General features: G+C 40.8%; 1 protein-coding gene across 5 annotated transcripts in view; it reads right to left on the reverse strand.

The window, feature by feature from the left end:
* The window catches only part of TC2N (tandem C2 domains, nuclear), a 32033-nt gene extending 15656 nt beyond the window's left edge, over positions 1-16377 (reverse strand). The window contains exons 1-3 of one of the 5 annotated variants that reach the window (XM_085225513.1): positions 15970-16377; positions 2026-2152; positions 1124-1357 (exon numbers count right to left, since the gene is read on the reverse strand). In XM_085225513.1, the coding sequence (XP_085081639.1) occupies positions 1124-1357; positions 2026-2092 (301 nt within the window). In that variant the 5' untranslated portion in view covers positions 2093-2152; positions 15970-16377. Of the gene's footprint in view, positions 1-1123; positions 1358-2025; positions 2153-15832 lie in introns of all 5 variants that reach the window. The other 4 variants (XM_085225512.1, XM_085225511.1, XM_019615839.3 and 1 more) reach the window with 4 other exon arrangements.
* Between the last annotated feature and the right edge of the window lie 1945 nt (positions 16378-18322).

The raw sequence follows: 18322 nt of genomic DNA on the forward strand, positions 1-18322 counted from the left end.
TTTGATAAAACAAATTCTCAGCTACAAAATATGATTTTTCAATATAATCACATGGATGCCATTTTTTCCACATGGAAGAATTCAGTGAGACACCTTTGCTTCATAATCACTTCTGTGTCAGACCACATTTTGTCTGACCACCCCTCTGTCACATGGCAACAAAATGTAACGGGATACTGGTGGGAAGGTTCAGCCTCTACTGCTATACCAGCAACATCCACCTCTGATGTCGTGGACCAACATAACAAAATAGGAGGCATAAACTTTCAGAGCAGCCATCATATACAACAAGCAGTCTCTCTGTGCAGCAGCCCTGCTCTGCTAGTGGGAGGCAGAGAAAAACTTGCTTCTGCTGGCTATCTGCAGAGAAACCTGAAGGGGAGCAGGCTCAAAGATAAGGAAGGTCTTAAAACCTTCCTCCAAGTAGTACCACGTGCTTCCTATTGGTGAAATTTGAAAAAGAGTACGAATGTTAGTATGCTGAAAGTTTTGACATAATAAACATAAAAGCCAGACCACTCTTCTTAAGTGATCTGGATGCTGGTGATACATTAGCACTTTCTTTGACTCCAATAAATTCTTTATTAGAGCTTCATCTTCAGTGTCTTCCATTATGTGGAGTGTAAGCATTAGTATGCAACCCCTGCTTTTAATTTCATTCATGCAGGATCACAGAGATTCATATTGGAGTGACATCCTTACCAAAAGCTGTCCCAATATCCAGAGAGGAAAGTCATAAGACCTAGCTTCTAGAGAAGTTTTACGGATACATGCTTTCAGTAGGAGTACTTAACAGCCTTCAAAGAGTAGCAGATACTGAACAACTATTTCTGAGTCAACTGACAGACTAGGTTAAATTAAAATGCATATCCCTGCAGCCCTCCTCCAAATTTCTAGAAGCTAAACAGTAAAAACAGTTAATAGATAAGAACGGGGAGAAGGGCAGGGAGAAATTGTTTTATTATAATATGCAAAGCAAGCAATTTCTCTCACCAAAATAAAGTTTCTTTGGCTTTGGTTAGAAAGTGACATTGGTTAACGTACCTAACGAAATACTATCATTTTTGTTCAGGTTTTCCCAACTGAAATACACACTATTTCAGCAACACTGTTTATATTTTACCTTGAATTCCTCCAGCATGTGAGGTACTAGGAAGGCTTTTTGGCTGTACGTAAGCCAGTTTGAATGGTGGGACCACAAATGGTACCTCCTGCCCATCCAGCGGCAGTTTAGAAAGCAGATAATCCTCAGAACAGCCAACTTGCCGCTTCACTGATACTGAAGACAATGGAGGTTGCTCTACAATAGTTGGCTTGCTTGTGGGTACAGCTTCAGATTCCTGCGCCATGGAAACTGCTAAAAATAAAAAGCAAGAAAAACAGACAGTCTACATGTGCATTAAGTTTGGAACAATACTCTGAACAGATCTCTTTAATAGAATCTGTGCTTGATACATTACTGTTGCTAGTATTCAGTTTTACTAGCATTCAGGACAAGTACCTGGAAAAGATATTTATCCTCATGTCTGTACTAAAACAAATTCTGCTGTCTTAGGCTGTATATTTATAGCTATCTTGCCCTTAAGTCAATTTTACAAGAGGAATTCTATGCATTTGTATCATAGATCAATTGTGCAAACAACTAAGACACCAAATAAAATTCTAGGGGAAAAAAAAAAAAAAAAAAAAAAAGTGCTCAGTGCTCACTTTCAGACAGATTGCAAGATACAAGACCTTTACATGACCTTAGGCTGATTGGTTTTTTCTGTTCTTTTTTTTGGATTTTCAGACAGCATTCCAGGCAAGGAGCAGACTTCGGACCAGTTATTTTTCAGTTCCAATTCCAATTTATAACACTAATAAGCATGTGTCCAATTTCCAAGTGGAGGCATGGAAAGAATTTTGGATATGTAAAAGAATTCAAGTTTATCAAGGGTGACAAAGTCATTTTGTTGATGGGAAACCTCATAATTAATGAGGCCAGAATAGCAAAACCTTTAGTCAATGTGTTATATTGAAACTCACAATTGCTTTTTTCTTTTTCCACATAAAAACACCATTTACAGCAGTTTTTAATATATTCGTTCGCCATTGTTCTTGGTGTTGCAATTTGGAGGAAATCACAGTCAACAATCCACTGCAGCTATCAAACCTGAAAAACAGAAAAGTATATTAGATGGGAACAATTAAAATACAATATTAAATATGCGATTCTTAGTTGTACTCAATCCCTGGGTCAACAACAATTATGTCAGTCATAAAAGCATCAGAGCATTCAGGAACACTAGAATTCTCCTCACATTTGTGTTGGCCATCGGGCTTTGGAATTCACTCAGCTCTATATCTGTTTTGATAAGCTCTGGTAAGCTATTTGTAAGATGTGATTTTTGGTTTGTTTCCCTTAATAACATTTCTTATTCTCTATCACTTGTGTAGGATCATAACATGCATACACATTTACATCTTTGACTCTGCATACGCCATGTTTTACATTTGAAAGCACTCTTTAAGAATGATACTAAGATTGTCTTCTTTCACAATTCTTTGAGGAATCATTGCTTTCTCATAATTGTATACACATGAAACCAAAGACCTGCTTTATTATATAATTGTCTGCTTTGTGTACAGAAATAGAGAAAACCAGCTTCCAGCCTCCAGAGAGGCATACTCTACTGAAGAATGAGATCAAGTCCATAACAGCTGGTTAATATTAGAATAACTTTATGACAATAGTAACTGGCCTCATTTAAGAGTCTTTATTCATATGCTCATGTTCTCTTTTCAGAGGGACACAGACAGCTGTGTTGCCTCCTGTCCAAAACTTTGGCTGTCTAGTCATTTTATATGTACCTAAAGTACACAAGGTTCTTTGTAGAACATACCCAAGATACGATTCCAGCTCCATGGTGGTTAGAGGAAGACACCAAATAGAACATGAAAGTAAGCAGGGATGGGGGAAAAAAGTAACAAGAAAGAGAAAGGGGGATAGCAAAGAGAGAAGATGACAGTTACACAAAATAGGACAGGTTTGCTTGGCTATCTCGGTTACAGGAAATTACTGAAAGTTTCTGTGCTCCAGCATGGAAGCTACTCCCATCTGCAGCTTGAACAGTGCAGTCGTTTTGTTTGTATGCATATTAAAAGACAGCTAGGAAACCACAGAAACTCTGATAAACAGAAATAATACTCATGTCCAAAATATCAACCTAAACCTTTTCTTTCATTAAAAGTCTTCTCTTCCTTCTCCCAGATACATATGGATACCAAAAGGAGATATTAATCTATAGACACTTAATCTACCCTAGAAAACATGCTTTCCTAGCTTACCATCACTTATCCCCACAGATGGGCACAACTCAGTGTTATCATCAGATGTGTCAATTTGCAAATAATGACAGCAAATACCTACTGACCATTCTTTGGAACTCTATCAGTATGCCTCAGAATTGCTACGTGTATTATAAGCTGTAGGTTTTGAAAGGTCACTCAGAGCATGTGGTTTCATGTCTAAGGCCTGAATTAACCTGTTATCTTTAAAGTACGAGTTTGAAATAAAATGAAGTTTTGTTATTGTAACTACATAAACGTTTCCAGAATTGTTCTTAATTACCTCCTTTAATTGTATACTGCTCTTTGTGCTCAACAGACCAAAATGAACAAGATGCAAGTGACCTGAACAGAAAAAACCTGAGAAGTAGCCTGAAGAATACCGGTACATGTTATTTTGGAAAATAAATTTATTAGGATTGCAAATCTGCAGAGGTGATACCATCAACCACAGAGCCTGCTGGAGCTTTACACAAAATCAGGCACAAGAATCTCTCAAAATTCTCCACATTTCCAATGACCACTGCTCCTCCCTCTGAAGTGTACTCACAGTAGTGCTATAGAATTCAAGGTTTGCTTCCAGGTTCCCATGCAGTGATTTCCCTTCCCAGCTGTTATCAATGCACAGCTGGAATTAATATGCTTTACTCTTGTTCATGGTGTTTAAACTAGGCCGAAACAGCTGCTTCATTTGCTCTCAGCTTTGCAACAATAGTATCTAAGCTTCAGTAGCAGTTTGCTCTGGCAAAACAATCTTTTATCTCAAAATACTCAGACTACTGGTAGCGAAGGAAGGAAAATGTTAGTAACCACCCAGCTGTCCAGCTACATAAAGTGGAAAAGTTAGTCGTTTACATCAGAGAAAATTCATGTCATTGTAGTACTTTCCCCAGAATTACTTAGCTATAGCCATTAATGTAAGCCAGCAAATAAACACAAATCATCATTCACAAACAGTTGCCTTTCCATCACTGAGTGAATGCCTTACTTATAAAGAAAGTTGATATCATTGTTGTTGATATAAGAGTTATACTGTAATTCTGTATTAATTATATTTTAAAAGAGCTGTGATTCTTAGACCATAATATTCTCCTCCCCCACCATTGAGAAGCAAGGAAACATTCATACCTTTTATGTTTGTTGTAGACAAACATAAAAGCAATTCACCACTGCCTCTTGTAGAGAAGAGCACACTGTAATATTGCTGTTTCCAGATTTCAGCTTTGAAGGTGGGTGATACTGGTAACCAATGGTAAAGCGTACAGACGCAGAGTTTGAACTTTCCAATTCTCTTTGAGCTTAAATACAGCATTTGAAAAGAAAGTTCAGACTGAAACACTGTCTGAACATTTCTTTGTGCTTAAAAATGTAATGGTTTGAAAGACAGTCACAAAACGTGCACCTGTATTCCTACTCTTACCCCACAGATACGTTACAAAAACAAAACAAAACCAAAAAGACGGCATTTGCTGAGGAACCAAACATTTGGTTTGAAGTCTCCCTTGTGCAGCTTAGAGCACTTTGTTCATGAAATCACAATGCAAATGGTCTAAATTGCTTATCCACTTAATTAAGCTACCAGGAGAAATGTATTTGTGTACTATTGTTGTTTTGTTCAGAAGAGCAGTTCATTTATTGTATTTTATCTGTCTTTTTCAAGTTGCCAGTGACTTGGCAACAATTTTCACTGTATGTTAAAGTTTTGTCTTAACCATGTGGGACAAATGAACAAATGAAGTCTTGCAGAAGATGAAACAAATACTTGCTAATCTTGACAGAAACTAATGTTTCTATCAAAGGTTAGACATCTCCTATATGGCACAGCTTTTGCTAATATCAGCTACTCAAAAACCTTCAGTGTAGCACTTAAGAGTTGTTAAAGTTTGTACTAATGTACATCTGTGTGGGAATAAATTTACCAATAGAAACAACTGTACAGACGTATTAGGTATGGCACTGAATTCCAGAGATGTACCAACCTCCCGTCACTGCCATCCCGGTTAACAAGGAGCTGGGACTCTGATCCTATCTCTAATTCTTGGGGTCAGTTTTTGTCAGTCAATACATTCACATCAAAGATTTTGTTCATTTTGAAGATACTAGGCTGAGAAAAAGACAGGAGGAAAAGGAGAATTATTCCTGATTTTCAGGCAAAAATAGAAGAGGTAGAGAAATCAAATCACTTGCAGCAGATCTCATTATTGTCTCAGATTTTCTCTCTTGGTGTTCTTCACTATGATTTCAGTAAGCTTTTTCATTTCTCTCTTCCCAATACAAAGCCAAAATAAGATGATCGAATTTAACTCAGCAATCATCCTTCCACACTAATGTAGAAAGCCAATATTATTGGAACACACTGGAAACAAAGTATAAAAGTAAACCACACACATACACAGAGTCCAGAGAATTATAGTCAGTATTATTTTAATGGGTTTAGATGGAGAACATAAATAATCTTAATGACTTCCAGATTCCTCTGATAGAAATTTTGAATGAGCTAAATCAGATAAACAGTATTGAAAACTTCAGTTCCAGATGCCACCAGAATGACTACAAGACAGAGATGATTGGAGAAGGCAGCAAATATTTTCAACAACTCATTAAATAAAAACAACATGATAGAAAATGGATCATTGTGATATTAAATATTAAAAGCTGAAAGGAGTCTCAAAAGAAATGCCAGGTCTTTGTTCCCTTATGACGAAGGGGTACATTTTGCAGCAAGTTTGCAGGTTACATTTAGCCAGAACTCTGCTTATCAGGTAACGCATTTAGAACTATGCAACAAAGGTGAAATATCTGATCCCGAACTGGGAAAGCTGGCTAAACCAAAGATTTCAATCATTATGAGATTTACTGCCAGCCATAAACTTATAAAACACATTCTCAGATCTGTGTTCCAGAAACACGTCACAGCAGCATTTCTAGTAGCTTTAAGTCCACACAAAGCAAGAGGTGTAAAAGAAAACGTCCAGAAATTGGGATGATGGATTGTTATTAGACATTTGGGATAGATCCTTGAATGACATAAGTGTCTGCAGATCCAGTAGCCCCAGAGGAACAACAACTGAGGAACTTCCCCACGGAGAAAGCGAGCTCAGGCTTGCAGTTTCACACCCCAGCCAAACACCACATTTATGCTACCTCTTTGCCTGTCTGTGTTTCAGACCCACGAGATGCAGTTGATCCCAATTGCAGAATTCCTTCAAAGAGCTTAACGACACCACTGCAGGTCTCCAGATGATTAAGGAAACAGAGAACAACAACAGCTGCTTCTGCTGCAGGTCAGATGGATTCTGATGGCTTAGATTCTACAAATGATTTAACTTCCAGGGCTAGTTTCTTAGTAGTTCTATTGCTGGAGGACAAGGTCTGGGAACTGTAGGGTGGTCTAAGCATGGCTCTTCATTTGAAGAGGGGTTAGGATCAGTGTGTCCAGAAACAGGTGAACACTGGTAAAACATAGTAAAACTGCATAAATAGTTCCCAGAAATTTGCCCTCAGGTACTTTGCTACTGTGTGAGCAAGGATGGTGCACACACCCACACCCACACAGACATGCAGCACAGGCATACGCTCACCGAAGTTATAATATTCCTTTTTAGGAAAGGATGACTATAAGCAGGTCTGATCTGTCATGTCCGTAAAGGACGCAGAGGCACTTCAAAAAGGTTTGAAAGTGTAAGAAGGCAGGACAATGCGTTTTCGTTGTTATTCATCATAAACCTTGGCAGTAGTATGTTGCCTGGAGGAGAGGAAAAAAATAATGTCATGCCAACACACACCTGCAAGGTGCATGATAAGAAGCTCATATCTACACCTGTTTTAGGAAAACCCTCTAATATCTAATATCTAAGTGATATCTGCAGTAATTACTGGATGTGTGAACACACAGAGCTCCCTCCTCCTCCACTTCTAACTGTAACTCATGGAAAAGCATGAAAACTCTGGGAATTTGCAGAGTGATTATTCGAGTTCTCCTGCTTTCCGGGAAAAATGAGACAATGTGACTGTCTTCTTTTGTGCCTGAAAATAGAAAGAGATTTCATTCTGAAAGCAGTGGATCATGAAGGAGATACTGAAATAACACAACAGAGAAAGAGAAGTTATGAGAGGGGTTTAGAAAGACAACCAGAAGACTTGTTCGTGAGAGATAACTTGCAAGTAATCTGACAGATGGAAATACAGCAAAGAGATGGAAAAAAGATTTCAAATGCAGAACGAAGAAAAAATGTAACTACAAATTTAAAGCTGAATAATAATAAAAAAAGACTATGCATAGTTACTATGGTCTAGATATCGTTGATTTTGTGATGGACTCTTTCATAGCTTTCCTGGGGCAAAGAGCCATCAGCATTTTTACATACTTACACAATTTGGTGTGGTAACAAAAGACAGTAAGAAGTTGCTGGGAAAAGTGCTGTGCACCACAATACAAACAAACCACCAGCTGCCCAGGCACAGGAAGCGCTTTCCCTCTTGGCTAAATTGTGGCACAACAGCCATCTGTGGGAAAGCTTTCTAGCTGATCCCAGGAGAACAGAACTAAACAGCAACTCCCTTCCTGCAAATTCCTCTCATTTACTTATAGCTTGACCAGAATCTTATTTTTTGAGACCTGAAGCACAATTATGTTCCCTTGTTCCAGTCTTCTGAATTACTAATACCAATCAATTTCCCTTGCATTACATTGAACAACTTGAGCAGGAGGACAGTTGGTTTTCATTTCACAAAACATTAATCACCTTTCTAATATTTAAGCCAGTTTAATTTTTTCTAGCGATTTCTTTTTTCCATTTTATTTATTTATGTGGTCTGTATGTCTGGAAAGACACTTAATTATCAGTAGTATATCCTTTTTTTTTTTTTTTTTTTTTTTTCATTTAGGCTTTAAAAGATTGGAATCTAACTTCTGACCATTCTCTTTAGTAAGTCAAGACCAAGGCAAATCATACATATGAATTTAAGGCTGTCTGTTTTACATCATTCAAATTTGCTACTGCTTCTCAATACGTTATCCTTCTTCTCTAACCTCCTTTTTCCAGGCTGATGCTACAACTGAACCGTACAGTTCAGATTCAACAATGTCACAAGATAATCTAAGGTGAGAATATATTTCATTAAGTAACACTTGCAAGGAGAAGATTGCTCTCATTCCTGCAGCATTGTACTAAGAACTCAAGCTGCGACTACTCCCCTAATCTGCACAATCCAAATTGGATTCTGACTAGATGGAGGCATGGGGGGATGACTATAGGGAGCATGCCCTGTGCCCTCTGATGCCTGCCACAGCGTTCAGACCGGAAACTGTCAGCTGGGCACTCCTATAAATAACAATGTCACACATGGCTTAAAACCTTTGCCATCAGCAGGAGTCCTCAATATTTCACCACTAGCAGTCAGAATGTGACAACTGCACAAAAAAATATTACTTATTCACTTGGAACAGGCTTCTCTTGAGGCAAAGAATACCACCTCAGAAGTCAATTCTTAGCTAAGTTTTTTGTCACAACCGAAGAAGAAGAGCTTACTGCAATCCCACGGGCTTTACACGTTCTTATGCTGTAAAGGTCCGTAAGTGAAACAAGGCAGAAGCTTCATGTGGAACAGCCACATATTCCTACGTGCAGTTGTGAAAGACTGTGCCTTGTTCCACTGCGACTCTCCCTTCTCAGCTTTTCTGCCCTGATGGAGATGATCTAATACATGCTTCCCTTCACGCAGGCCCTGAGCTGAACTCTGCAGAAAGAGCACTTGTGCAATCTAGCTGTGGTCTCCTTGAGCTCAGCAGCTGCTTCTTCCAAGAGCTTCAGGCTGGAGGAGGCCAAAAAGCCTTCAGTGCATCCGCAGCCCTAGCTCAGACCACCAAACTGAGAGTAAAGTCATGAAGCGGAAATAATTGCTATCGCCTACTTCCCTGAAGAAAAATAAAGCTGAGCAGGTGCGTGTCTGAGCTATTGCGCTGCAGGAACAATTGCCTCTACTCTTTAGTCACCCCTTGGAGAAGGGGAACAAGTACTGGCAGGAGCACACGATCAGAAGTCGCTTCTCTAACATAGCCCCCAGGGACACACTGACTCTCAGCATTATAGCCTTGCACCTGCAGCTCTTAAATGCAGACTCAATCCAAGTCTGCCCCAGTATACAGAAGATTAATAATAGTACAAGGGCCAAAAACACAATTTTCATAAATTTGAGCCAGTTTTTCTCATGAGAGATTTATGTTTGAATTAAGAAGAGAATGTTATAAATCTATCCCATGATAAAGCTTAAAACTTGGAATTTTAATAGGCTGAATCCCCTATGCACTGGGCTTTAAAAGTTGATAGAGATAGTATTTCTTCCTAATGCTGCATTAGGCAAGCAACCAGTTCATCCAATTACTGAACTGACAACACTGTTCCTGTGAACTGTAGATAAATTCACTGACTTGGACAAGGATATACAATATGGTATGTATTGGGGTAGTAAACATGAAGGAATAAATCCATTTTTTTGGACTGTAGATCACTTTGGATTCAGATGGAAAACAGCAAAACAAGAGTTGAAATCAGGACACGAGAAAAGAAAATGCAAGGACTGAAATCTCTGTAAAAAAACTTGGCTTTTGACAAGAACAAGGAAAGAATTCAATTCAAGATAAGTTCTTTGCTCTAAGCAGATTAGGAAAAAAATCACCACAATCACTGATGGTTACTTTATAATCTAACTTAATGCTCAAGACTTCATGGATTCTGTGTCAGTTTTTAATCCAATATTTTCTCCGTCTACAGTAACGCCAGCAAGCAATAAAAATAGAGCTGTCAGCAGTCCCTGTCTATAGCCCTGATACCAAAGAGAACTGGAAACATCTGGATGCGTTTTTTTTTTTCTTCCTCAACAGAACAGCCAAGAAGAAGGTATTTAGGCAAGAGCATCTGTCTGTGCACTGGGGTTCCCTAGCATGGCTAAGTGTGTCCAGTTCTGAAATGATGGCCTTCAGATACCAGGTTAATGTAATTTAATACAACGCTAAATGGCATCCAGAAGTCTCAGCCATCTGCCATGACCACAGAGCCACGTGGAAAAAACATGCATAGACATATAGTATCCAGACAACTAATGAAAAATAGCTCCTACTGTATATATGAAAAAATGAAGAAAACCCAAGCAATTTTGCATGGAAAAATACTGTTTCTTTACCACTAACACTATTTTTATATAACTACTCTGTTGACCTACAAAAATCAAGATGGAATATTTCTTTATATATAAACTGCACACACACATCCAGTACTTTGTTTTAGGTGAAACAGTTTCTCATTTGTTATTTTACATTAATTATGTAATAGTTATTTTACATATAATTACATATTTTACATATAAAAAAACCAAAAACTTCAAATCATGGAGCTTCCACATGATGGAAACCCTGTTCAGGACTTCTGCTCCTCATTGTCACAGCCTTTAAGCAGTTACAACAATGCGGTGAGAGGAAGGAAGTACGTAAATAGTATAAATCAAGATTAAAATGCTATGGCTGGAATTAAGAAAGGAAACAGAGAACTCTAGTACATATCATACATGAAAATAAGTTAAATGGATGATGAGAGAAGAGGAAATGGGAATGGATCTTAATTCAAATCCAAACCAGACTAGGGGTATGGCTCTACAGAGCACATGCACTGAGCTCAGGCTGCCTAACCACATTTAAAAGTCCAGGAGGATCCTAGCTTTATGAAGTTTATTATTTATTTATTTTTTGCTTTAAATCCACCCACACCAGCGGCCCACAACCACTTTTAACAGCCCCAGCAGCGCCTCTCAAGAGATGTGAACAGGCTGGAGTATTTGGCAGCTGCCCAGGAAGATGAGTGGTAACCAGACACTGCATAAAGGAGATGTTTTAGAATAACTTTACACAGACATTGGAAGAAATCAGCAGAAATCAGAGTTGTTGCAGTTTTATGGGAGTGTCTAACATCCCAATTATTGTTGGCCAAATGCTGCTACAACGATGAGGCCCTTGCCACTGGGGACAGAGCTCCTGAGAACATGAGCTGGCAGCATTCCCTTTCCCTCTCTCAAGACAAAGTTCACAATGGCTACACCATGAACGTACTTTTTTTTTTTTTTTTTTTTTTTTTTTTTTTTTTTTAACACTCAAGTTTAAATCAACACCTTTCACGAGAGATTCAAACCTATCATTTCAAACATTGGTGAAACTAGATCTGGAAGTAAACACACCACTGAGCTGAACAAAAGCCAGGATGATTCATAGGGAGATGTTCCGGGTTTGGTCAAGGTTTACAAAAGGAAGATTTTTAGCTATTCCAGTCACTGCTGAGCAGACAGTGAACTTCAACTGAAAATTAGAGAGCCGACAATCTTATTTTTCAAAATAAATTGGAGAACAGCTAAAAATATTTGAATTTTCTGCTACTGGAAACTGAATATGGTCTTGAAAATGTTTTGTTGTCACCCAGCTGTTAGATACTAAATACAGTGCTCTTCCTAAATTTAGTAATCTCTCAGAAACAGGAAGAACTATTCGTTTTTGCACCAGTTCATCACAAACCACAGAAGCATTGATAGGTAGAGCTACCTTTAAAACCTTCTTCCTTTGTAGGGAAGGCTGGCACTTCTCTCAATACACAAAATACGTATACACAAAACAGATTTGCTGTCTGAATTTGGCAGAAAGCCCATCTCAGTCCCGTTTCATCCTCCCCTGCCAAGCTCTGGCCAAGAGTTCGGCCATCTTCTGGTAGTATGAACCATCCCGCCATGCATGTGAGCCCAGCTTCACCAAACAGTGGTCAGAAAGCCACCTCTATCCCCTTGGTCTGGAGGTACAGAGGCTCTGTGGGAGAGAGGGGCTGAACTTCTGTAAGTAGGATAAAGTCCTCAGTGCTCTGTGGCCATGCTGTCACAAAGGCAAGCATCCTTCTTCTTCTCTGTGCTTCAGATGAAACTGTGGAGCTATTTGTGTGCACCAATGTACCCAGAACACACCATGCCTATGAGACCATTGGGGTCAGGCCACCCTCCATCAGGCAGAGAGTGAGGCATTTACTCCTCCAGGTTCCAGCACACCATACAAGCTCATCTCTAAGTTTCAGACTCCCAAGCTGAGGTGCTAAAATAGTTTAAGCACCTAACAGGTTTCAAGGCCACTTGGGTACGCTCTTTCTGAATTGCTTTCTTAGGCTTTGAAGCTGTTTTAATCATCAATGCCACCCCTCTAGTTCTTGCTCTGAGGCCCAAATCCAAAGCTCACTGTCATGACTACAAGAACTCCTCACACACCAGACATGTTATTTTAGGGCCAAAAAATATGTCCCTTCCAGTTTAAGTGGCTATTTGGTAACTGAGAAACAAAGCTTCGAAACAGAATCACCAGGGTACAATTAACAGGAAAGATAAGCATCAGATTTCTGACATAGTTTTTTTTTTGGCATGGAAATAATGTAAACTTCAGCTGTGGTGACAGGCAAGCAAACATTCACTCATACTAGGCTTCAGATAAGTGTCCTTGCTAATTCTGCATGGCTTGATGTATTAAAGTGATTAAGGAATATGATGCAATACAGATGAATTGAAATCAAATCCAAGATTTGAACCTCTTCCCAGATGAGGCTCTTCAGTTTAGGTCTGAAGATTTATCCCTTCTGCCAAAAGGGATCAATAGAATTTTTTCTCCACACAAAGACTTTTTCAGAAGGCCAAATTGTATTTCTAACCAGAATGACAACACAGCTTAGCCTAAACTCAGTTTTTCCTACCTAAAGTCAAAGCTCGCTTTGCCTTTCACTTCAAAGATGAGATCTTAAGCTCTCTGCTGACAAATATTGGGTGTTGTCCTAGACTGGGAAAAGAACACTTACTAGATTTAAGGTATCTCAGGAGAGCCAACGCAGAGTAAACAAAGTAGTTATTTTACCAAATAAAATAAAAAAAAAAAAAGAAATTGAACAAGGGAACAGTGGGTTTGGATAAGCACCACACAGAATACTCTACCACACATGGGAAAAGCAAAGGGGCTGTTGGCTGCTACTGAGAGGGGCAGTTCTGCTCTCCTGTGCCAAAACCATTCACGCTGGATCCAGTAAATACACAGCTGCTTGAAGAGTTGGCCCAGTTAACTGATTAGATGGAAACATAAACCACTAAAATAAACAAAATATGCTTTAAAATATAGAAAAAAAAAAATGTTTTCCAATAATTGGTTGCACAAGAGTGGAGTGAGAATGCACCATTGGGAAAACAGGCAGCCAGAGCAGGACAGCACTTTCCAAAGCCATCTCACTACTCTGGGGTAAAGTAAATCTGAAACTTAAACACCTATGAGTAAGACAAACTCAGGCTGAGTGAAAATGAAAATCAGCTGGTAGAAAAGAGAAGTGCTGGTACAAACAAGTGAGGTGACTGAACCACATGAGTAGGAGGAGAAAGGAGACCAGAGTCAGAGCTTTTTCGTCAACATAATTAATTCATAGCTTATGCACACATGACTGACTGAACAATTCCATCAACACTCACTCTTTCCACTGCATAGAAACACAGAGGATTCATCACCTGCGAATCCATCACCTAAATTAAGTGCAGGAAAGGACAGGGGAACTAATGGTACTTCTGTGGGTTCCAACATCCCCTTTTGAATGTAGGGTATTTCTACACATATTTTGAAGAATCAAGGCACACTTTAATAAAAAATGCATTTTTCTTGAAATTCAATATTGCTCAACCATATGTATTCTACAAAAATTTTTAATATTCAACATACAGATGGAAAAGGGACTAGAAATCAAACTTCCCCATTCTTGGATTTGTGCCTTAACCACATAATTATAGGATCACAGCTCACTTAATTCTGCACTGAAAACAAGGCAAAACTGTTTCATAAGCAAGGAGATTGAGATCACCAGCCCAGAGCAAGATACAAGTTTACAGTCAAGCACTCTTGAAAAATGAAAGGTGCAAATTCAGAACTTGGCTCTTCATGTCCGATAACAGTTCTAGATAAAACCAAAGGAATAAGAAGCAAGAAGGAAGGAAGGAAAAAAAAAAAAAAAAAAAAGAGAGAGATGGTGGGATACTCCCCTACAGGTATTTAGGTATTTTAAGTGGGTCCTGGTATTCTAAATGTAATCTGAAAATAATTGTTCTCTATAAGAACAATGTGTCAAGGAATGCCTCACTCACTTGTGGATGCCAGGACAGCTTAGGCACCTAACTAATCAATGCTAATAAAACTCAAGCCACAGCAAGAAGCAGACTTCAACGCATTCAGCAAATGTTACTGAGAAAAACCTGAGCCTACGCAGATCAGAGGGTGAGGGTAAGAACTGCACCTATCTATCCCTACAGAGCAGCTGCCCACAGGATCATTAGATGCCCAGGTGCTTCACAGGTTTGTCCCAGCATACTGCTGTTGAGATCTTGTCCCCTTTCTACACAATCACAACTGTACCGTCTGGAAGTGTGAACTGAAGGAATGACCACGATATCTACCTTTCCATTCTTATCTAGAGAAATGCATCGCATGTAACACTGGGCATGCTTCCACACTGAAGGAAAAGTTACAAGACCAGTTTGCTGCAATAGGATTTCCATTTAAGCTTTGGCTAACCTGTGACTGATTACTTGAAGCATACCTGCAGAAGGTGATCCAGGTAGTTCTTTCTGGTCTGGTATAACAACATTTAGATGTTAATTCACAAAGAACACTTTGATTGCACAAGGGTATTTACTTATAGCAATACCAGTCTGAGACTGTTTCAAGTATAATCTAATATTGGACCTAATTTATATAAAAATTTAAATTCTGTAATAGTTAAATAACATTACTGTTTTCCTACCTACCTCCATTTCTCAAGGTCTACCACTTGTCAGAAGACACAGTTCCAAGCTTAATCTTGGAAGGAGGCTGCCAAGTTAATACTCATAAAGTCTTAAAGCAGCCAACTCTGGACACTTGGAGGTCTTCACCTCCAAGCCCCTCTGGCAGGATGGGGAGATGGCAAGGCAATGCAGGTGTGCAGCATCACCTGTATAGAAACTGCCCAATAGCACTGCCTTTGACAACTCATGTTCTGCAAGCATGAACCGTGAAGCAACACATGGATCAAAATTCTTTAACGAACGGAGCATATTGATTTTAAAAACACACTCTCCCATTCAACATAACTATTGGTATGCACCAGGTTTACAAAAACTACCATTAGAGACATTTTGTGTCCCAAGAGTTACATGCATAGTGAGAAAATCATAATTTACAAATTACAAAATCATCACTATATATTCACCCTGAAACGTCCTAAGCAATGATATATGAAAGTAAGTTACGTTATATACAACCACACGAGTTGGGGTCACCTCAGCAGGACAGCCTGACCAACACCAAGCTTTGCTCCCGTTCATTCTTACGCACAGCTCGTGCCTCGAACTGCAGAGGATGCCCGCAGTTCTCCTGGAAGCCTAAAGCCCGACCTCACATTTCAGACGAGCAAAGAAGTCGCACTACCTCCGCACCGATGCACCCACGACCGGGCAGGGACTCCCCACGCTCCCTTCGCCGCCTCGCCGCGGGCCTCCGGGGCTTGCCACGGCCGCAGCCGCCCCTCCCGCTCCGCTCCGCTCCGCTCCGCCGCCCGAACTCACCTCCCGGCCCCGCCGCCAAGCTCCGCTCCGCCGCCCGCCGGCACCTGCCGCCGCCGTGCACCGCCCCCCCGCAGCCCGACCCGCAGGGGCGGCCCCTCTGCTCGCTACCTGTGAGGGGGGCGCCGGCTGCGTCCCTACCGGCCGCCCAGGTGAGCGGCGCGGCGCTTAGTCACCGATCCCTATCGCGGAGAGGGGATTTCCCTGCTGGCTGCTTCCCCGCCTCGGCGAGACTACGCGCGAGGATAGAGTTATCCTCAAGCAGCTGCCACGGGCAGAAATGTCGCTCGCTGGGCTGTCGCGCTGGCAAAGTCAGTGCTAAAGCTGTCCCATGCTTTGCTAAAGAAGGACTGGGCCTGCCTCTTAGAGAGGAAAGCAAAGCTTTGATTTGTATATCTTTCTAGCAAATAGCATTTCTAGCTGAGATGCTGGTCCCTGTCAGGTGAGACCGTGCACAGGCATGTGAAAGCCCCTGACATAGCCTGAGCTATTTGTAGGCTCATTTAGCGACCATACATGGTGGTGCGGCTCAGAAACCCGCAGGAAGCAAAGGCTCTAGGAGGCCCTGGGTGGCTGTGTGTGGCCTCTGTGCTCTGATTCAGGCAGATGTAAGCGGGAAGTGGGGCTGTGTTAGTGGGAAAAAGGAGGAGTGTTTCCTCCAGGAAGTTCTGTGTACTTTCTGGGTGCTTTCCAACTTCAGGTACACGAGCAAGATTTTGCATACCCATCCTGGCTGCTCTTGAGACGTAGCCTTTCAGAGATCCCTTATCCACCGAGAGTGCAGTTTTCCTGTGATTATTTTTTAATTTAATAGCAGTACAGACCTGATGCTAACTATGAGTTTTGTCATCTTGCACCATAACATGGCTACTTCAAACTCCAGAGTCACTGTGTGGAGAGAGCCTTTGCCAAAAGCACACACACAGTATTTGAGCTAACAAAGAGCCTCTGTGACTCCCTGCACAGAGTGTGGGATATCACGGAGCAAAGCGGTTCTGATTCCTGCTAAGGGAGCTGATGAGATTATGTGTGGTCACTCCTTTCAAGCAATACAAGTAACTGGTAAGCCTCCAAAATTATCTTTTTGGTATGCATTAAGCACACATCTCAAGGCATCTCATTTACGTGAATAAGTTATGTGAACTATAGTGAAAGCTATCTTTCGCTATTCATAAAAGCACGTTGTTTAACTACTGATACGGTCCCTGTGTGCACTTGCCTCTATCAGGTTACCGTGTTAGAGCTGAGGGCTATTCAGGCTCTGCAGTGATTTGCAGCCCTGCCTGAGTGGCTCTCCAGCTGCTGGAGGCAGCAGCTGCCAGGAATGCAGCTCACGTCATTGGTGTAAGAAGGGACATAAAACCATATTTCTAATGAGGAAGTTATAAGGGAAAAATACAGTTTGCCAGACTATCTTCCTTCTTCCTCAAGGCACAGGAAAGGCCATCCCCTGTGACTGGAGGGGCCTCTTCTCACATTCCTGGGGCTCATTGGATGTCTAAGGACAAACCTTCCACTCTTCTTTAAGCTGCCTGAAAATTGGACAGTTTGTTTCAATAAATACAAAATTCAGCTGCACATGGCAAGAGACGTGGTTGACCTGATTTTGAGTGGAGGGAAAGAACATTTGCATGGAGACAGAGAACATAATTGTAGTATATATTTTTTAGCTGCAGTAGCAGATGAACCTTCCTCTCCCTTAAAGATTTTTGTCCCAATGAAATCAAGCATGAAGATAAGCAATGAAACCTATTTACCTCTGTTTTTTGCTGCCTAAGCCTCTCTGCCAGCTGCAGATATATTCGTCCCTCCTGCCTGCCTCTTGCCAGCATACAGTGCCCCATATGCTGCTTGAGCGGCTGCTAATCTTTCTGTAACTAAACCTCACTTGAGAGACCTGGTGCTGTTCCCATGCCTTAAGCTCTCAGCTCTTCTCTCTCCATTTCTGTCCCATGACCATTAGTGCAGCCACCCAACCCTCCTATCTCCTGAAGCTGCACAGCTGCTCTGCGCCTCTCGCTGCCTCAACCAGGGCACCCTGGTGCTAAGACTGAGCAAATAAACTAGGCTGATCAGGGCCAAAGCACAGCACCGAGCTCCACAAGTGCTGAGATACTTGAGCAGCACCGTGCAGAGCCAGCAGAGGAGAATTTATTAGTCTGGGCTACACTTTGCCTAACGCATCCCCCAGTGAGGCCTGTCTCATCTGTTTTCAACCTCTGCGCAGCACACTACTCATTTGTTACCGAATTTGTTTATGCTATTGAATTACAACTTCCCAGTGTTTTTCTCTGTGAAAAAGGAGTAGCCAGAGGAGAGGACTGCAGAAAGGAGCTACAAGCAGGAGAGAGCTTTA

The sequence above is a fragment of the Meleagris gallopavo genome, chromosome 5, assembly GCF_905368555.1.
Source record: "Meleagris gallopavo chromosome 5, MGAL_WU_HG_1.1, whole genome shotgun sequence".
NCBI lineage: Eukaryota > Metazoa > Chordata > Aves > Galliformes > Phasianidae > Meleagris > Meleagris gallopavo.